Genomic DNA, 20,573 nt, shown 5'->3' on the forward strand with positions numbered 1-20,573 from the left:
TGTAACGGGCAACAAAAGTGCCCGTTACGAATAACTGGTTATTTGTAACTGACAATTTTGCTGCCCGTTACAAATAATTATTAAATTAAATTTTCATTTTATTTAATTTCGACAGCATGTATTTATATATAATTAATATATATTAATTAAAACCTGTAATAATATACATGTTCCTGTAAAAAGCAATTATACCGAACAATCTTTCGTAAAAATTAATACGACGTAATATAAAAACTGAAGTAGTAACACATTACAAATAAAAACTTGTATAAATTTATCCAACATATACAACAACACTAAAAATATTACGTTGTTCTAACTAAGCTAATAGTTAAGCATTCAATAAATATTTACTTCTAAAGTGGATAAATCTTGAATCTATTCATCTTTCAGATTCAGCTTCCTCACCATGCTTCTGACTGCCTAGCCTAACAATGTCTTCAACAAGTATCTTCCCCTCTGATAAAAACAATCACACAGAATCAGTAAAGCAAAAGAACTGGGTCAGACCAACTTAAAGATGTCTTCTAGTACAATAAATGTTAGTGCCAAATTAATAGAGATCTAAGAGCACTCATACATGACAACTAATAACACTTTCATGCTAGGAAAGAAAATCGATCCCTACTCCTAGCTTATACGAAGTATATGTTAAAAATATCACACTTCATTCTAAATAATAGGGGCTGCAATTGATTTTAGGCTATTTGAAAACTTAGAAGTAAATATACTACAGCTAGCCTTCATTATAAAAAATTTCAAAATATACAACATAATAATATAGAAGAACGGTATAGGATAATTTAGGTAGGTTTAAAAATTACACTCTCATTTTAGAAAGTGATATACTACGTACTATTCAGATAGTTTGAAACAGATATGTAGTTTAGAACTTTAGATTTAGAGACGGAGGGAGTGTATTAAACGAACCTCTGTCTTTTGACAGCTTGCTGATGAGCTCTTGGATACCATCTTTGTCAATTTTGTTTTTCAGATATGCAGCAGCAGAAGCTACTTCTTCTGGAGTCACCTTCCCATCGTAATCCCTAGATGTCAAGAAACAGGTCTAATATCAGCATTGTCTCTATTATGCAGCAGTTAAACTAAAGGTCATATAATACAAGAGCAAGATTACACATAAAGAAAATATAAAGAAATATAATAGTCCGTGCAAGAGAGTCAAACATGTGAAACAACACTACGGCCTTATTATATCAGTGCCTTAACTAGTTCCACCTCACTAATGCAAAAGAATTTCTGACTCAATATTCTCAAGACCTCAACTACAATCATACAAATAAAATACCCAAAAAAAGTAAGGCTGGAATTTGCCTAGCTTAGAATAACAGCATATCACAAGTACATTACTAAGTCCAATTATTTAACAATGTATACAAAATTACACAAGGGATTTGCAATTAAGCCCTTGGTTTCTAGCCAGGGGAGTGGGGGCCAGTAGGTGGGAAATCTCGATATAGATCAAGTCCATAATTTAGATAATTTCATATTGGCTAGCTCAATCATTCAACAATGTTTACACAAGAGATTTGCAGTTAATAATGCCCTTGGTTCCTATTACCAGGAGGGGGCCAGGAGGTGGGAATTCTCTATATAGCAAGTCCATGATTTAGGGGTCGTTATTATTGCCAGATATCATAACATCAAGAGTAAAACACGGATGAATGTCAGCCACATGTCAAAACAATTCGTCATTGTTCTAGCTTGAGAGCCACAATCCATATAAAAACATAGTTATGTACTCCAAGATCTCCACAGGCTAATAAAAATCTAACTAAAACCTGCCAGATAATAATCTCAATAGCATACCTATCAAGCAATCGCCATTCACCACCAATCTTCTCATCCACATCATCAATTTCTTTTTCAAGTTTTTGAAGAATAGCATCCACCTGATACAGCAAAATAAAAGAATCCCAGTAATTCAATAGGTACAGGAAATAAACAGAATTACAGATGCATCAGCCAATGGAATAATATCATCTAGTTTAAGAGAATCTGGATCAGAAAAATTAAAACTCGTGCAGACCTTGTTTATCAGTGCTGAAGAAACTTGAGCAGTATCTAACTCTTCTTTCATCACCCTCCCGGACAGCTTTGTATGCCTCCTTAGCTTCAGCTTCCCCCTCTTTGCCCTCCTTGTCCACCACAGTATTGTATAACTCTATCTGGAGAAGAGAATTAGAGACATAAATCCTGCGTCCTAAAGTGGTGGAAAAGTTAGTTTGAAGAAACTAGTTCCAACTGTTCACTTACCTCCTTATTCACAAGTCTCAAGAATTCCTCCCGTTCCCTGCTCACTGACTAACGAAAGTAAAATATAGCAAAAATTAGTAACATACAACAATACAACGCTTCGTTGTAATACATCTAGCACCAAAATATTCTTACTGATGCGGAAGCCAGAACAGCCAATGCACGACTGAGCTCACAAAGCTGATCGTCTTTCTGACAATGCAGCCTTTTCGTAATCTTATGCTTGCCTGTTAGTTGCATCCACCATCTCTTCCAAGGCAACATCCTTTTCACTAACAGTAGACTCCTTAAGTTTCGCCTTTTCTTCTTCTGCTTTCATTTTCTCCTCTTCCTACAATTTGGTAAGTTAGAACATAAGTTTATTGAAGTCTGAAACCCAATACTTGAATAAACTTTAATATATTTATCCTCAGACAAGTGAAGCAGGTTTTAGCCTAAAGGAGAGAGCATAGGGAATGCTTTACATGGTGTTCAGAAGGTTAGAAAGAGGAATGAGCAGCCAGTAAAATTTAGCATTTTAAAACCTAATACGTTCGGAGTAAAAGGGACTAAAACCTTGATCATTTCTTCCTGCATTTCAAGGAACTCTAACTTTCTCCTCCTTTCTGAAACTGCATCCTCAGAAGGCAAAGATGTTGCTCCAATGGTATCAACAACCTAATCTGGCAAAGAGGAAGTAGCAAACTCCACGGCTTCCTCAGGCTTGATTGTTCCAGACACATTGAAGGCTCTGCCAAAAGAAGTGTAGATCAGCGCACAAAGTTGGGAACTAGCGCTAATAAGCTTTATTTTAATATATAATAAACAAACATCAAGTGATGAAATTCCTTATAAACCAGAAGAATTTCCAAGAAAAACACTGCCTACCTGGAAAGAATAAGAAGAGATGACGGAACAGAGTGATTGAGAGATAAGTCCAACCAATCACGCAGCTGCACATACATGAAAACTTGAATGAATGAACATTGACCAGAAACACGTACTATAGATAGCCGAGAACCACCATGGTAATATTAGTTGACAAGCACAAATTATTCTAAATCATAAGATTAGCATTTTGTAAGGGTTCAAAATTACATCATTTCACTCAGGAAGGCACAAATCTACTGCAACCATAAATAATGGTTAGATTAAAACAAAGATCAACACAAGTAGTGCATCATCCACTTAAAAGTCAAAAATAAATTTGGTAGAGCACTGTGAGCAAACCTGTTGACGCATCTCTTCAACAGAAAGCAAACCAAGTAAACCTCTATCTCTACATGCTTGACGAAGCTCTGCCTCTGAAAGTGACTCGACACCCTCGGCTTGTATCATCTTATCATCCTCTTTAATCCTTCCAAAAGAAAATAGTTAGTGTCCACTATCATAGTGCAAAACTCAATAATGAAACACCAACATTATTTAATCATTTAAAATGGACAACGAATTTAAACATACACAACCAACTAAAAAATTCATGGAAGCATTTAGCCCAAGTTAGTCAAGTCCATGAATTCACTTAAATGAGACAAATTCAGAAAACAAAAATCTAAGAGCCAAATGAGTACATGTTATGAACTGGAAATTTTTGCAGAAATTCTGAAGAATTTTGATAGAAATTTGCATTAAAAGCTAAAAATAAAGTGTAATACAAGCTTTCGAGATGCTTCTTCTCTCCCAAACTGTATAAAAAGAACAAAAAAAAACTTTAAATAGTATTCTTTATAACAGTCTCTCCCTATTCTTATCTTATTCATAACATTAATCCTCTAATTCACTCACTAACATATATATATATATATATATATATATATATATATATATATATATATATATATATATATATATATATATTGCATTATCTAATACGCTGTTCCAAAAATGCTAATTCATAGCAGTACAAATCAGAAAATAGATTCGGAATGTGACAGTAAGCAAGACATAAGCTAATGACAGCAGGGCACAAAAGGTTCAACCAACCAAAATATAAAAAAATAATAATAATAATTATTGTTGGAATTTATAGGGAATTTCATGTTTTTTAAACAAAAGCACTTGAGGGCATCCCTCAATCTCTTATGTCCTCTATTTGTTCATTTCAATGTGGAAGTGAAAAGACTGAAAACATGGATAACCATAGGTTGACTACTTGAGCTACAAGCAAACTTAAATCTATTCTAATTTTGCCAGTTTTATTGTACTAGTCAAATAAGCCAACCTTCCATATAAAACTATAAACATGCAATCTAGTGAATCTACATTACATTCCTAATCTAAAATCAGTTGAAAAAACAAAATAATTAGCAATTTTATAAAGAAAATCCCTCCTTAGATGCCAAATCTTTTGCAAGACATATTCAAAAAAATACCAGTACATTTCAACCTCACTTTAGACAATCCACCAAACAGTCAAAAATAATGCACGTAGAAGTTCCTAGTGCAGGGAGAAGTATTGCATTATTTTAACTAATGGTATTCCATTCAACTGATAAGTGGTATTAAAAATGACTTAGTCAGCAATAAACTTGGAGCAGCTTCTATGAGGACTTTGTTAGAATGTACAATAAACATTAGGTTCGGAAAACAATAATTTAGAGCTAAAACAATTCAAAGGCTTTTAAACTAAAACATAATAAAACCCAAAACAAATGGAAAATAATAAAATCAATCAATTAATTTGGGGAAAAAAAAATAAAACCTATAATTAAGTAATTGCAATTAAGCAAACTGAAACAAGGGTTACGAAATTGGGGGAGGACAGAGAAAAAGTACGCTTTAATGGAGAACTATGAGCGCTTCAATGGAGAACTCAGACAGCGCTTCAATGGAGAACTCATACAGCGCTTCAATGGAGAACTCGGAGTGCGCTTCACTAATGGAGAACTCGGAGTGCGCTTCAATGGAGAACTCGGAGTGCGCTTCAATAATGGAGAACTCGGAGTGCGCTTCAATAATGGAGAACTCAAAGTGCGCTTCAATGGAGGAGAAGAGTGAGAATGAGAGGAGCAAAACGCGCGGGAGCTGCTTCAATATTGGAGAGAGAAAGAGGAATTTTTTTGACAGAGGGAGTGAGAAAGGGGAAAGTAAAAATTTAGCGCTTACTTTAAAACTTTATTCGTGGACACCCTATGTTAGTTACAAATAACAAGGTCAAAATTCTGTTGACTTTTCTATTTGTAACGGGCAATATTTGTTGGTTACGATTAGTTACTTAATCGTAACGGGAAGAATAATGCCTGTTACAAATAACAACTTATTCGTAACGGGTATCAATATGTCTGTTACGAATAATAACTTTTTCGTAACGGGCACCAATTTGTCCGTTACGAATAACTCTTTTCCTGCCCATTTCACAACTTTTTTGTAACGGACATTGAATTTGCCCGTTACGAATGACTTAATTGTAACGGAAAATCATATGTCCGTAACGAATAGCTTGTTACAAATAAGATTTTTTCCACTAGCGTTGGATATAAAAGTTATTTATGAGAGGTTGTATTTTAAAAATGATTTTCTGTTCTTTGAGAACTATTCTCAAATATTTCCTTTACCAATCATTGAAAACAATATAATTTGATTTATAATTCTACAAATATAAGTGCAAAGTATAACCATTTATCAAGATAATAAAATAATGCTCTAGCTTGTTTGTCCCTATTTGGCGAGGATTAAATTTGTCCCTATTTGGCGAGGATAAGCCGATTCCAAGATTCAAAGAATAAACAAGTTATTAAGCATGCTTTGGTTTGTCTTAAGACTTATTATTCTAAGGTAAGCATTTCCTTGCTTATGGCTCCAAGCCATTCTTGGTTTGATAAATCGTCGCGTCTAATACTCTCATGACGATTTATCTCTTTTGCCACGATATCTAAGGACTTCTTACTAATATCGTTGAGTCTAACCAAAATTAACGTGTATATAATGTCTTACTTTGGAAAACCCATCAACATACTTTACGTTCCTAGGAGATTGTGATGCCTATCTTTGGCATAATCCATCACTATGCACATTAGTTCGGTAAGTGTTATGTTGTAATGAATAGTTTTACTCAATATTTTAAGGACCTAGGGTTTCTATATTGGTTTATTTCAGTGAACTTAATAAATCATCGCAAAATTTTGAAATATTAAACATGCATCTAACATATCATTCATATATATAAGCATAAATATGTATCGAAAACATAAGTAAAAGATGCATTTGGCAACTAGCATGACCCCTTGAATCTTCAAGTCTTCAAGGGTCTTCATTGCAACTTTAAGGCTTCATCTTCAAAAGAATGCTGTCTTCAAGACGTCACCATCATTCATGCAACTACTAGTAACTACGATTAGGCTATTCTAAAAATTAATGTACAAAAATACGCAATAGTTCGTAGACCGTACTTAGATATAGAAAAATACTTAACGGAACACAGTACGTATTTTCTATCCTAATCGGGCCCCACTAGTTGTCATTTTGTAAAGACTTTGAGAGAATATACATTCCATTCTTCCATTCACTATAAGTGAATGACCCATGCATTTAACAACGAAAAACAAGTAACAATGAAACATTTCACGCAAACTAGTAACTAATTACGGTGGTTAATCTAAGTAACGCGCCTAATCAAAACTAGTCAAAGTTGTTAAGCAATTATGTGATTAAACGCAATAAACAATGAAACTCCCACTAAATTCCGCATCCATCTTAATTACTATAGTAGAATAAAGCATAAAGGCACCGGTTAAAACACAGCTTAAGGCACCGGTTGGAACCGGTTACAATGTCGGTGGTGCCAATTACTCCCCACTTTGCCACTGGTTCAAAAATGGTGCCATAAACCGGTTTTGGCACCGGTTAACTGGTGCCTTTATTTATTTTGGCCACCGGTTAACCGGTGCCAAAAATAAACCCGCCCCTTTTTTTTGTGGCAGCATTTTTTTGCACTGGTTAACAGGTGCCATTTCAGTATACTTTTTTTCCCTTTTTTCTTGCAATAATATTAAAAAAAAAACACCCTGTAATTCCAGCAATAAAATGGAGGTTTTAGAGAGAGAAAGTAGTAGTGAAGAAGATGAAAGAAGAGGAAAGTGAGGAAAGAAAGAAGGGAAAGAATTAAAAGGGACGGCCAAAAATAGGCGCGCCCGATCGGGCAAGCCTCGCCCTATCGGGCGAGCTTCGCCCGACATTTCTTTTCCTTCACTCGATTTGCGCCCGATCGGGCAGCCTCGCCCGATCGTGCGAAATAAGTTTGATTTTCTAACTTCACTTGCGCTCCCGATCGGGCACCCTCGCCCGATCGGGCGAATTTAGCTCGAATTTCCAACCCCATATGCGCACCTGATCGGGCGAAATAAGAGTTGATTGTCCTTGCTTGCGCGCCCGATCGGGGGCTCGTGCCCATTCGGATTTCCTTAGCTTCTTCTTCGATTTCTTTTCGTCTTCAAATTTTTCTTAGTCTCTTTACCTCTCGAACCTATACCTGTACAAAGACACTTATAAAAGGTAAAATTTAACTCTCCTCGCCTCTCTAAAATAAAAATAAAAATAAAGAAAAAGGAAAACTAGTCGAGAAAGCAGGAAATACTGGTTGCCTCCTGCAAAGCGCTGGTTTATTTAGGTCCCGCACGACCTTCTTACCACAGTGAAACTCAGAGTGAATCGGAATCGCTTAGGTGAAATAAATCAACTGCACCAATTGTAGCCCCCTCATATATAGCTTGAGTCTTTGTCCATTAACCTTAAACTCGTTACCATGTTCGTCTAAAACCTCCACAGAACCGAATTTATTGGCCTCTTTTACAATAAAAGGACCCGACCACCTTGACCTTAACTTTCCTGGGAAAAGTTTAAGTCGTGAGTTGAATAGTAACACTTTATCACCCTCCTTGAATTCTCTCGGAAGGATCATCAAATAAAAAAATTGTATATATAAAGACCTAGAATCAAGCAATCAATACAGTCAAACATGGACATCGTTCCCCGGCAACGACGCCATTTTGACGAGGGGTGGAACTAGGTCGTGGAATCTAATCCTCCCTTGGTAACACAAAATTTATAAACACTTAACCAACCTAAATACTAGTATAGAGGCAAGTCAAGGGTCGAACCCAAAGGAACGGTAATGTTCAAGCGCTCTCAATAATGCGCCTAAGCTAGGCCGAAGACAAAGATAAAGAGAGAACACTAACTAGCTACCAAAAAAAGAAACCAAACAAATAAAGCACTAGGAATGGGATTAACAAGTAATCATAAGAATTGTAACAACTCAGAAATACATGCAAGTCAATGGTTGTGAAGACTAATGGCAAGCTCAATCAAAAGAGTCAACAAGCTATCTCCTAGAGGTCAAACTAGAGCCAACTACGAGAGACTCTAACTAGGAGCATCACTAATCAAGCCCAATCGATAATTGCAATTCCTAAATCAATGGTTCGTATCATTAGAAACTACAATGCAATCTAGCATAATTCTCAAGGCCTAATCGAATTACACACATGCAAACTTCCATTTATCACTTTAATCTCAACAATTAATCAAAACAATCCCCTAATTAAGCACAATCAATCAATCATACAAGTTTAACCCAATCTCTAGCCAAACAACTACTCTAACATTATAATCTATCAATAATCAACTAAAGAAATTAAGAACTAACAATCTATGAAGAATAGTTACACTAATCAAAGATCAAACATCAAAATCAAATCACACAAACATGAACTAACTAATCAAAGCAATAAATGAGATAAAGTTTAGAAATGCTCATTGATAATAGAGAAGATCTCCAACACAATTGTCACCATTGAATCTTCAATCTCTCAATCACCATTGAAATTCCTCACTTTCTCTCTCTAAAATCTACTTATAAACTAACCCTAAAACTAGAGAGACAAGCTCTCAATTAAGCTAAAATTATGATCTAAATCTAAAATGAAACTTGCTCTAAAACTTTCCCCAAAAATCGGGTTACAAAGATATATATAGGAGGCGCAAACAAAAAACGAGCAAGACGGATACCCAGGGAGGCACGGCCGCGCGGTCAAGGAGGTTCGCCCACGCGGCTAGGCTGCGCGCTCGCGCCCATGGGCTGGGTGCCCGCATTCTCTTTTATTTCTTCGATCTTCTCGCGGCTTCGTGCGTTCACTAAGATCTTCGAATGGACGCGCGATATGATGATGATGAACACTAATAGTGGAAGTCCCAAAAAGTACTTGATATTGGGTTCAACACCCCATCTTCATGAGAGCATGGCTTGAGAGTGCAAGAGCTAGAACTTGGGGAATCCACTTCCTTGCATCTTGAGCTTTCTAATTACTATGAGCTCGTTCCAAAAGCATCTTCCACTTTAGTAAATCGCCAATATCAAGACCAGGACCTCGTACAATACCTACAACCACGAAAATAGAGCAAATAATGGAGAAAAGGGTAGAAAAACCAATAAAATGCACAAAAGCTACAAAATAAGAGAGGAAAGGTAAAACAAAGACCAAATGCATAAACCTATGAATTTATTAAGAAAGAAAGATATGAAAAGAAGGTAAAAACAACCTAAATGCTCATCAAATGGGTGCCATTTATGACACCCATCAATTCTACATTCCCAATTACGCTTTGAGATAGCTTAACTTCAGCAATAGTTTACTTCCCTTGACTTGCCGCTATACTAGTATTTGGGTTGGTTAAGTGTTTATAAATTTAGTTTTGACCGTGGGAGGATTAGTTTCAACAATCTAGTCTCAACCCGCGTCAAAAATGGCGCCGTTGCCGGGGAATGGCGTAGTAGTTTGCTATTGTTGTTGAGTTTATTTCACATTATTCAAAAAAAATACAAAATGATTTTTCTCTTTTAAGCTACATTTGTAGCCGTGCTGTTGATATTTTCTTTGAGTTCTTGTATACGTAGGACAAGATGAAGAACTCTAGTGCCATTTGGTCCGGAAATTGAGAGAACCATAACAAGGACAAGGGTTGCTAATCGTTCTTCAAGTCTAAGCTTTCTAGGAGAGGAAATTCATCAAGAAAGGGAAGAAGAGGATCTAGGAAGCATGGGAGCTAATCTAAGAGTTGCTTTGAAAGAGTTGGGAACTCCTGGTGCTTATAGATTCGAAAAACTGTAGAGAATATTTCAAGCATTACCCCAAACTTGAAGCCCACTGTGATCATACACTTAAGCATGGTGGCGTCCAAAGGGAAGGAAGATAGAGCAAAAGAATCACCAACAAGTTTTAAGAACTTGTAAACCATCCATAGGGTGAAGGTTGCACCCCTTAACGATCCATGAGATCGTCAACTCCAATAGGTCTAAAACCAAAACTGGAAGTTCGGGGATGAAGGTACAAATCCAATCTAAAAGAGAATGAAACCCGCCCTTAATAATATGCCTCTACTTTATTCTTCTCTTATTCATGTGCGCTTTCTGACTAACATGCAATCAATAGGTTAACCCTAAACCTATTTAATCTAAGTTGGTTGAATATTAATGCACAAAAAAAACTATTATTGGTGATCACTTGAATTATAATCAAATTAACCCTAAACAAGATTATTAGTTATCTTATTAAGCATGATTACAAGTACCAATTCCCTTTAAATATGCAAGGTGTGATCAAGCAATAACAATAATAATCATCAATCAACATAATAATCATCATAATAATTATAACAATTAAAAAATAATCATGTTAACAATAAAGCATAATAATAGCAAGATCTTAGGCATGATACTAACAAGATTAATAACATACTCTAGCATGTCACTAAACATTAAAGATCAAAGCTTTAACCCTAACATGATACTAACATGCTATTAGGAAAGAAAATAAGAAGCATCCTTTTAATCATACCTGATATAAGGAACTTATTGTTGTCACCCTAGACATGATACTAGGAAGCAATAAAACATCCTAACATGATACTAGGAAAAATATTCTAATCATGATACTAGGAATCAAAATAACAATCTGAACATGATTTCTATATCATAATATCAATTAAATAATTAAAGTACTTACTTGGATGCCTCGTATCTCTTTCTAAAAACAAAATACACACGTTAGTTACTTTAAGGAAAATAATAAAATCAAAGAATTAAATTAAATAATTGAAATAGAGATTAGGGACCAAACCCTCAGAAATATCATACCTTTCACGTCTAGAGCGAAGGAAACTTCGAATTTGGCTAGGTGTGTCTAGTGCTAATGTATGAGGAATTGTGTTTGTAAATGGGTTGGTTTAGAAAGAGAGAGAGAGAAAGAATTAAGAATTTCTTAATGAGAGTCGATGATTTAAAACGGAGGTCTAAGGACGCTATTTATAAGAAAACAGTCCGGAATTGATAAAAAAAAACCAAAGTTTGAAAAGGAATAAAATACGCCGATGTCGCCACAACAGCTCCTGTCGCCGCGCGACAAGCCTGTCGTCCGGCGCTACAAGACAGCTTTTGTTGATTTTGTTTTTATCATATATTTTGATCCAAAATTCCAAATAAGGCATATAATATGTTGTTGGAAAGCTCTTAAAGTATAATTTTTAACCCGATCAGAATCAGATTAAAATCTTTTGTAGATAAACAGATATGGCCGAAATAGTGGAAGGGTGTCAGTTTTGGATAGAGTTTCGTATCTCATTCATATCTTTTTTGTTATCGCTCGTAATTAATACTATAATATATCATTGGAAAGATAATTTCAAGATCTATCCAACCATATAAATTTTGGATAAAGATTATGAGGCACAAAAACAAAATCTGAATAAATTTCATTTTGTACAAAACAAGGATTCTCAAAAGGAGTAGTTTTATTCAATTTCAAACTCTTTGAAACATAATTATCAATCCTTAATCCATTAGGATTTAAGAGAATCTTCTAGAGTATTGTAGAAGACTATAATAAATCCTAATATCTTTAGGAATGATAACTAATAATAGGCCCTCCTCTAGATCATTGGGTCGTATGTGAGAATCAAACCGGGCCCAGTTTAGTATTTTGGCCATAACTTCCTCATTATTCATCGGAATTGGGCTTATAATATATCGTTGAAAAGGTATTTTTAAACTGAATCAAACTACACTATTATTGGACCCATATCATGGACCAAAATAAATTGGAATTCACGTTTTTTCATAAATAAGAAAAGAAATATTTTCAAAAACAGAAAGAAGAAACATTTTAATAAAAACATCCTCATCACTAGACTTTTCACTCTTTCGCTTTGTTCAATAATCAAATGACATGAAAGGTATTCATCACTGGGTTTGGTTTTGGGGATACACATTTGGGTGTCTACAGAGAATGGCATAGCTCCACCAACAACACCCGCCAATAACTTTGAGATAAGGTCGACAATGATAACAATGATTGAACGAAGGCAATTTAGTGGTGTCAAGCATGAAAGCCAACTAAATCATCTCAAAAAGTTAAAGAATTATTGAAATACAATCAAGGTCAATGGGGTTTCTCAAGAATTCATAAGGTTTAAGCTACTTCCATTCTATCTAATCGGATGAGCTTTGTAGTGGTTAGACAAGGAAGTGAAACCTAATTCCTTGAGAACTAGGGATGAGGTCACTAAGGATTTTCTTTCTCGTTTTTACCCTCAAAAGAGGACCGCCGAGGCAAGAACTCTAATCCAAAGTTTCAAGCAAAAGCCTAGAGAAAGTTTGTTTGAGGCTTGAGAAAGATACAAGGAGTATCAAGTAGAATGTCTTCAATATGGAATCCCTACTTACCAAATTATACCAATTTTATATGGAGGATTGAGCCCTCAAGGGAAATCATGTCTTGATGCCGGAGCTGGAGGCCCGATCATGAACAAGACCGAGGAAGAGGTTGTAGAAATAATTGACGATGTAGTTCGTCACTACATGAATTGGAAAGAGGGAGAGAGAGTCTAAAAGCAAGAGTGGCTCAACGGTCTATTAGGTTGATCATCTCAATTTGATCAATAACTTGTCTTCCCAAATCTCGAACTTAGGGAAGGAGATGACATTGATCAAGGCTAAGCTAGGGAGTGCCTCTTCAATTGCACCAAGTCTTCCCTCCCATATTAAGGGGAGAGGTACACCTTCTAACTCTACTCCTCCTTCTACTTCAAATAATATGCCAAGTGGTTGTGTCTTTTGTGATGTTTTTGTGTCTTATGAACATGAGTCCTCTAATTGTCCAAATGCTTTTGAAATTTGTGATGATGTTGAAAACAATGATCTGATTGTGAGCAAGTGAACTTTGTTTCCAACAATAATAATGGACAAAGATATGATGGTCCAAGGAATTTTGGGACTAGGAATACTCACTAACAAGGAGGTTTTGATAACTACAACAATGGTGGTTATAGGAACCAAGGAAATCAAGGTTCCAAGATAACTATAAAAATCAAGGTTATTGTAATAAAAACCAAAGCCAAGGGTATGGAAATCAAGTCCAATCTCATGGTTTTTGTGGCCAACACCAAAATTTTGGCAACAATCAAGGCAGAGGTAATTGGAACAATCAAAATAGGGGAAATTTTAAAAACAACAACCAAAGGGGACCCCCACCCGGGTTTTCTCCAAGACCTCAAGGCAATGGTGATAATTTTTATTCTCAACCCCCATTTTCCAAGACTACCTTAGAGGAGATCATTGAAAATCAAACAAAGATTTTGAACACTTACATGGCATTAAGTGATAAGATGTTTAATGAAATGATGACACATAATAAGTTGCTTGAGACCCAAATCACTCATCTAGCTAGCCAATACCTTGAAGGATTGTGCTAGCCCTTCTTATTACCCTCTCAAGGAGTTGATCCTAAGAAACTCGTGTATTTTATCACCACAAGGAGTGGGAAAGTGCTAGAAGAGAGAGTTTCTAGGATTAGTAAAGAGGATGAGAAGAGGAGTGAGTCAAGTGAGGAAAATGAGAACAAGGTGTCAAGGAGTGTGAGCATGGAGGAAGTTCAAGAGAAAAAGATGATTGATGAGTTTAGCAAGATGAGTGATATCTCTAATGTAAAGAGTGTTGAGAAAGAGAGGAAGCAAGATGAGAATTTAAAACTAAGACTTCCATATCCCCAAAGGTTCAATAGGTACAAGTTGGATGAAAATTTTGGGAGATTTAACGAGATGCTAAGGAAAATCCATCTTTATATTCCTTTCACCGATGTTTTGGGAGAAAAGCATAACTATTCTTAATTTGTTATGGAAATCTTGAGCGGTAAGAGAGATTGCAGTGTGGTTGAACCAGTGAGTTTGGGGGAGTGTTGTAGTGCCTTTATCCATAATGATTTGCCACCAAAGATGAAAGATCCCGGAAATTTCTCCATTCCTTGTAATATTAATGGGAAATTGTTTCAAAATGCCCTTTGTAATCTTGGTTCTAGTGTTAGCATCATGCCTTACTCCATTTTCAAGAAACTCAAGTTAGGTGAGCTCCTTTCAACCAACATGACCCTTCAATTATCAGACCGTTCTATTAAGTTCCCAAAGGGTAGAATTGAGGATGTGCCCGTCAAAATAGGAAAGTTCACTATTTCCGTTGATTTCGTTATTCTTGAGATTGCGGAAGATGAAAACATTCCTATCATCCTAGAGAGGCCATTCTTAGAAACTTCGGGTACTTTGATAGATATGAAAGCTGGCATGATTACTTTGTGTGTTGGTGATAGTAAGGCGAGTTTTAAACTCAAGTCGTTGCATGAGTCTCTATCTTATGTGCAAGGAATTATGTGTATAAACTCATTGTCTTAGAATATTAATGATTCCATGTTTGTGTCTTCTACTAATGATATGCTTGTATCTTGTGATGATGTTCCTAAAAGTGTTGAAAGCCAGGTTATTAGTGAAGAAGATAAAGATCCCTCGAAGTTTAAGGATGAGTTTAAAAAGCCTTCTTGGTTTGAGCTTTCTTTGAAGGACGATGGAAATAATTTTTCAAGAGGTGAACCTGAGGATCTCAAGGATCCAAGGAATAAGAAATCAAGGAAGAGAAAGAGAGATTCCAAGAGATACAAAAGGAAGATGAAGTCTAAACAGTTTGAATCGGTTTCTATGATTTGAGATGACATGGTTCGTGATGTGATTTTGCACAAGCTTTGTAATGATTTTTCCCTCTCCACCACTTTGGATAAGGTGGTGCTTTTTGACCCTCCGTGGTTTGGAGGAAGGGTCGAGCATAGGACCTTAAGCAAGCGCTTCCCGGGAGGCAACACAGATTTCTAACCCTTTTTCTTTTTATTTCTAGTTTTCTTAATTTCTTTCTTTTGTTTTTCTTTTATTTCACTAGTTTTCTATTTGGATTGATAGGTCAATTTCATGAGAATTGGATCATTCGATCAAGCACGAGAAATGAGAAGGTTTCGTGTTTTTGATGAAAATACATTCGATTTTATCGAATTTTGAGGTAAAAGGGTAAGGTAATGTAGTGAGTTAAGTTAGGGAATATTGTGCTAAAATTTGAAGTAAAATTGAACTTTGTGGGTACATTGTGGTGCTCTCATTATAAGTGGATGTTCAACTGATGAGTGATATTTTTGTCACTCCTAGGGTAGTTCTTTCTAGTAGTTTTAGCAATAATTCGGTTCATCCTAGTGTGTTTTTGTTATGTTTTGCCTAATTTAAGTAGTCTACCTATGTGTTGCGTAATGTGTTTTTATTTGGTTTAGGTAGGCTTTGCTCCCCTCCCTCTTCGTTGTATTACGCTTTGCCTTCCTATTTTGTAATTGCAGATTGATTGCGGTTCGAATTGACAAGGAGCCAGAGCAAGGATCGAAGCATTGAACCAGCAGTTTGGAGCGGGCGCGCAACTATAGGCGCGGGCGCACCACCTTGGGCGCGGGCGCGGGCGCATGCTGAGCTGGCCCAATCCTGTGACACCCATTTTTGAGCGGACGCGCTTCTTGAGGAGCGGCCGCGTCACCATCTAGCGCGCGGGCGCTCCTGTCTGCTGCGGTCCGTAACTTGAAATCAAATTTTAAAAGAAGAGAAGAGGAGAGAGAAAGCAACATTCATTATTCACATATTGAAACTTTCAGCATACTCTTTAGAGGAACATTCTTAGCATAGATTTTAGCTTTCTTGTATTGGAAATTCTTCCATAGATCTTAGTGTAGATCTTCAATTTATCAATTTTAGCTACTTTGGGTATTTTGAGGAAGCATTTTGGAACTCTATTGGTGTTTGTCATCTCACTTGGTATTGAATGAAACTATTGGTATGCTTCTTTTCATTATTTTGTTATATGCTTAAAGTTCCCATCTTTGTTGGTTTAATTGGTGAAATTATCATCTCTCTCATTAATTTCTTAATTACTTTGTTGATTAGTGTAATTGTAGTTAGGGTTATGGATTGTGAGTAGTTTTCTTATTGCTAGGGGTTTGGTGGAGACATGCTTTGAATTTGATGTATGATAGGATAGGCTAGTTTGGAATACTTGCAATTAAATCTTCCTTGCGCCTATACTTTTTGGCTACTCCATGTTTATGGCCATATGCATGTTGAGGTTGAGTGACTTGAATTAAATCATGACGATAGTGTGATTTAGGAATAGTCATTGGGTGATTGATTATTGTCTAACCTTAGTATTGCATGCCTTATGACGATAGTGTAAGTGCATGTTAACTAGGAAAGCTCTTAATCCCGATAGGTGATTAGAGAGTACTCTTGACTTTGCCTTGTATGAGTTGCTTGGTTTGCATGTAAACCTACTTCCCTAAGCCTAGCTCCTTTGACTTCATAGCATGTTCGACCCCTACCCCTAGCATTTATTTTAACTAATTTTACATACTCTTTAGTCATTAATTCATCCACTATTTTCCTTGACCGAACTAGATTAACTTTAGGAGATAGATAACAGTGCTTAATCGTTTCCATGTGTTCGACCCTTGACTTGCCTCTATACTCGTTTAGTTGCATGTTTAGGACCACAAATATCATTTGATAGAGGTGTCTTAGTAACGACCTAAAATACCCTTTGTCAAATTGGCGTCGTTGCCAGGGAAACGGTTTCCATTGTGTGTATATTTTCTTGTTGAGACTAGTTCATTCGTTTCTTTCTGTTGTTTTTCTGTGTCTTGTCAGTGCTCACTTTTTGCTTAGCTTTGTATATGCACAGGAGGCTTAATAGCTCTAGGCCTTTGGTGTCCATAGACCACGAGCTAGAGCGTACTCTAACCCAATTGAGGAGACAAGCAAGGGAGAGAGGTGAAGACCCACTTCAAGAGGAAGTGAGAAGTTCCCCTACCCCATCTTCACCCAATTCAAGCGAGGAGAGTGAATCACCCACAGGCTCAAATCCCAACCCATTTGCCAATAACCATAATCAACAAAGTATGGGTGATCAAGGAAACGTGGGTGATCAAAGGTCACTAAAGCAACTTGGAGCACCCAAACCATATACCTCTCAAAGTGGGATCCTAGCTCCTACTACCCAAGCAAACAATTTTGAAATCAAGCCTAACTTCATCTCCTTGATAGAAAAGAGGCAATTCATGGGTGGTAAGTTTGAGAACCCACATGAGAATCTCAAAGAATTTCTCAAGTATTGTGACACCATCAAGATCAACGAGTAACCCAAGAGTACATTCGATTGAAGATGTTTCCATTCTCTCTTATGGGAGTAGCCGAGCATGGGTTGAATAATGACGTGCCTCCCGGTTCTCTCACAACATGGAATGAGGTTACTACGGAATTTTCGGCAAGGTTCTATAATAATCATAAGAAGACTGCCGAGGCTCGTTCTAAAATTCAAAGCTTTCGCCAAAGGGGAGGTGAGTCTCTATGTGAGGCTTGGGAAAGGTACAAGGAACTCCAAAGACAATGCCCTCATCATGGCATTCCCAACTACCAAATTCTTCAAACTTTCTATGGAGGCCTTTCACCCCAAAGCAAGACAAGTTTAGATGCCGGGGCCGGTGGCCCTATTATGAACAAGAGAGAGGACGAAGTTGAAAGCATAATAGAAGATGTGGTCCGGAATTATGAGGATTGGTATGAAGGTGAGAGGGAAGCCACTTCAAGCAAAGGAACGGTGCAATCCATCGAGCAAACCAATGCCATCACAAATCTTTCCAACCAAATGGCAAAGATGGCGAAACAAATGGAGGAGCTCATGAAATCAAGCACTCAAAATACTTCCTCTCCTTCTACCAAGAGAGGCCATGGTATGAATCCTTCTACTTCTTCTCCCTCTAATTACAATGCTATGCCTCCCGGTTGTATGTTTTGTGATATATGTGGAAACTATGACCATAATTCCGAACAATGCATGTCCATTAATGAATATCAAAGCCCTTCCCAAGAAAATGATGATGATAATGTTGAAGATGTTAATGCTATGAATTTTGTCCCCCGTGAGGGAAATGTTGGAATGCGGCCAAATTGGAATCAAAACCAAAACCGCGGTTGGAATCAAAATCAAGGTTGGAATCAAAATCAATGGAATTAAAGTGGTGGTAGTTATGATAACCAAGGCCAAGGTAAGGGGAACTCTTCTAATTACAATGGAAGAAGTTACTCAAACCAAAGGCCCAATTGGAATCAAAACCAACAACACTATTCCAACAACCAACAACGTTTTAATTCCAATCACGGTTCCGAAAATGGAAGGCCTCAAAATAGACCTCCCGGTTTTGAACAAATTAGGCCACAAGCCCAAATTTCTAACACACCTCCTCCTCAAGTTGAGGCCGCTCCGAATTCTATGATGGGCATGCTCCAAGCTTTCATCAAGAATCAAGAGAGCTACAACAAGAGTCAAGAGGAGGAAAAGAAACAAATTAAGGCACACATGAAAATGCTTGAGACCCAAATCTCCCAAATTGCCCAACCAAGTTCTTCATCCTCCCCTTCTTCCTCTTCTTCTTTACCTAGCCAAGGTGTCAACCCCAAATCTATGTATGCCATTACCACTAGAAGCGGGAAGATCATTGAGAGTGATTTAAATATTGAGAAGAGTTCCGATAAAGGGATAGGACTTGAGGTTAAGGATGAGTCATCAAGAGAGGGTGAGGTTCTAGAAGGAAGTGCCGAAAAGCATGAGAGGGGTGAGAGAGAAAAAGAGAAGGAACCCGAAAAGGAGAGCACCAAAGAGCAAACACCTTTACCCCTTAATCTCCAACCTAGGAATGAGAGGTTGCCTTTTCCTCAAAGATTTGCTAGGTCTAAGCTTGATACCCAATTCGGAAAGTTTTTAGAAGTAGATAAAGGCTTGCATGTTTCTATACCCTTTGTGGATGCTATGAAGGAGATGCCTCACTACTCTAAATTTCTAAAAGACCTTTTGAATCAAAAGAGAGGAGTTGAGATCGTTAATCTAACCGCAAATTGTAGTGCCATTCTCTCTAGTAAGCTACCAACCAAATTGCAAGACCCCGGTAGTTTTTCCATTCCTTGTTCTATCAATGAGATCCATTTGGGGAAGGCTTTGTGTGACCTAGGTGCTAGTGTGAGTTTAATGCCCTTCTCGGTCTACCAAAAGCTCAATGTGGGAAGCCTTTCACCTACAAACATCACTCTCCAACTAGCGGATAGGTCCACAAAATTGCCTATAGGGAAAGTAGAGGACATCCCCCTTAGAGTTGGTAAGTTCACCTTTCCGGTGGATTTTTATGTCCTTAAGATGGATGAAGATGAAAGAATTCCTATAATTTTGGGTAGGCCATTCCTAGCTACTTCTAAAGCGATCATCGATGTCAAAGAAGGTAAGATGACCTTGAAGGTTGACAATGATTCTATTGAATTTGACTTGAATAAGGTAATGAGACAACCCTCCTCTAGTAATGAATGCTTTAGAATAGATACAATTGAAAATTTGATGAATGAGTTTAGATACCCTCTTATGCATGCTTCTAATGATCTACTTGAGAATGTTTTGTTGAATGAGAATGAAGTAGGCGATCAAAAGGAGATGCAATTGTATGAAGAAATACTTGATGAGAAAGAGAAGACAATCACCGACCAAGAGATGCTCCAAACACATGAAATCTTCAAGGTAGAGAAGGAGGAGATCTCCAATGGTAAGGGAGCTCCGAAGGTAGAATTGAAGCAGGGATCATCTATCCAATTGCTCATAGTGATTGGGTATCCCCGGTTCAAGTAGTGCCGAAAAAAGGAGGTATGACGGTAATGGTCAATGATAAGCAACAATTAGTCCCAACCCGGCTTGTTACGGGTTGGCGTATGTGTATTGATTACCGCCAATTGAATACCAACACTTCCAAAGACCATTTTCCATTACCGTTTATTGATCAAATGCTTGAGAGGCTTACAAATCATGCCTTCTATTGCTTTCTTGATGGATATTCGGGATTTTTCCAAATCCCGATTGATCCCAAGGATCAAGAGAAGACAACATTTACTTG

General features: G+C 37.0%; 1 protein-coding gene and 1 pseudogene across 1 annotated transcript; one reads left to right on the top strand and one right to left on the bottom strand.

The window, feature by feature from the left end:
• Positions 1-206: 206 nt before the first annotated feature.
• Positions 207-3,624, bottom strand: LOC110710907 (annotated as a pseudogene).
• A 14,182-nt stretch (positions 3,625-17,806) lies between these two features.
• Positions 17,807-20,311, top strand: LOC110710908. Its single transcript, XM_021889251.1, has 2 exons — positions 17,807-18,574; positions 18,944-20,311. Exons 1-2 carry the CDS (start codon positions 17,807-17,809, stop codon positions 20,309-20,311), a joined length of 2,136 nt encoding a protein of 711 aa, XP_021744943.1.
• The last annotated feature ends 262 nt before the right edge of the window (positions 20,312-20,573 follow it).

Source organism: Chenopodium quinoa, unplaced genomic scaffold (assembly GCF_001683475.1).
Source record: "Chenopodium quinoa cultivar QQ74 unplaced genomic scaffold, ASM168347v1, whole genome shotgun sequence".
Classification (NCBI taxonomy): Eukaryota; Viridiplantae; Streptophyta; class Magnoliopsida; order Caryophyllales; family Amaranthaceae; genus Chenopodium; species Chenopodium quinoa.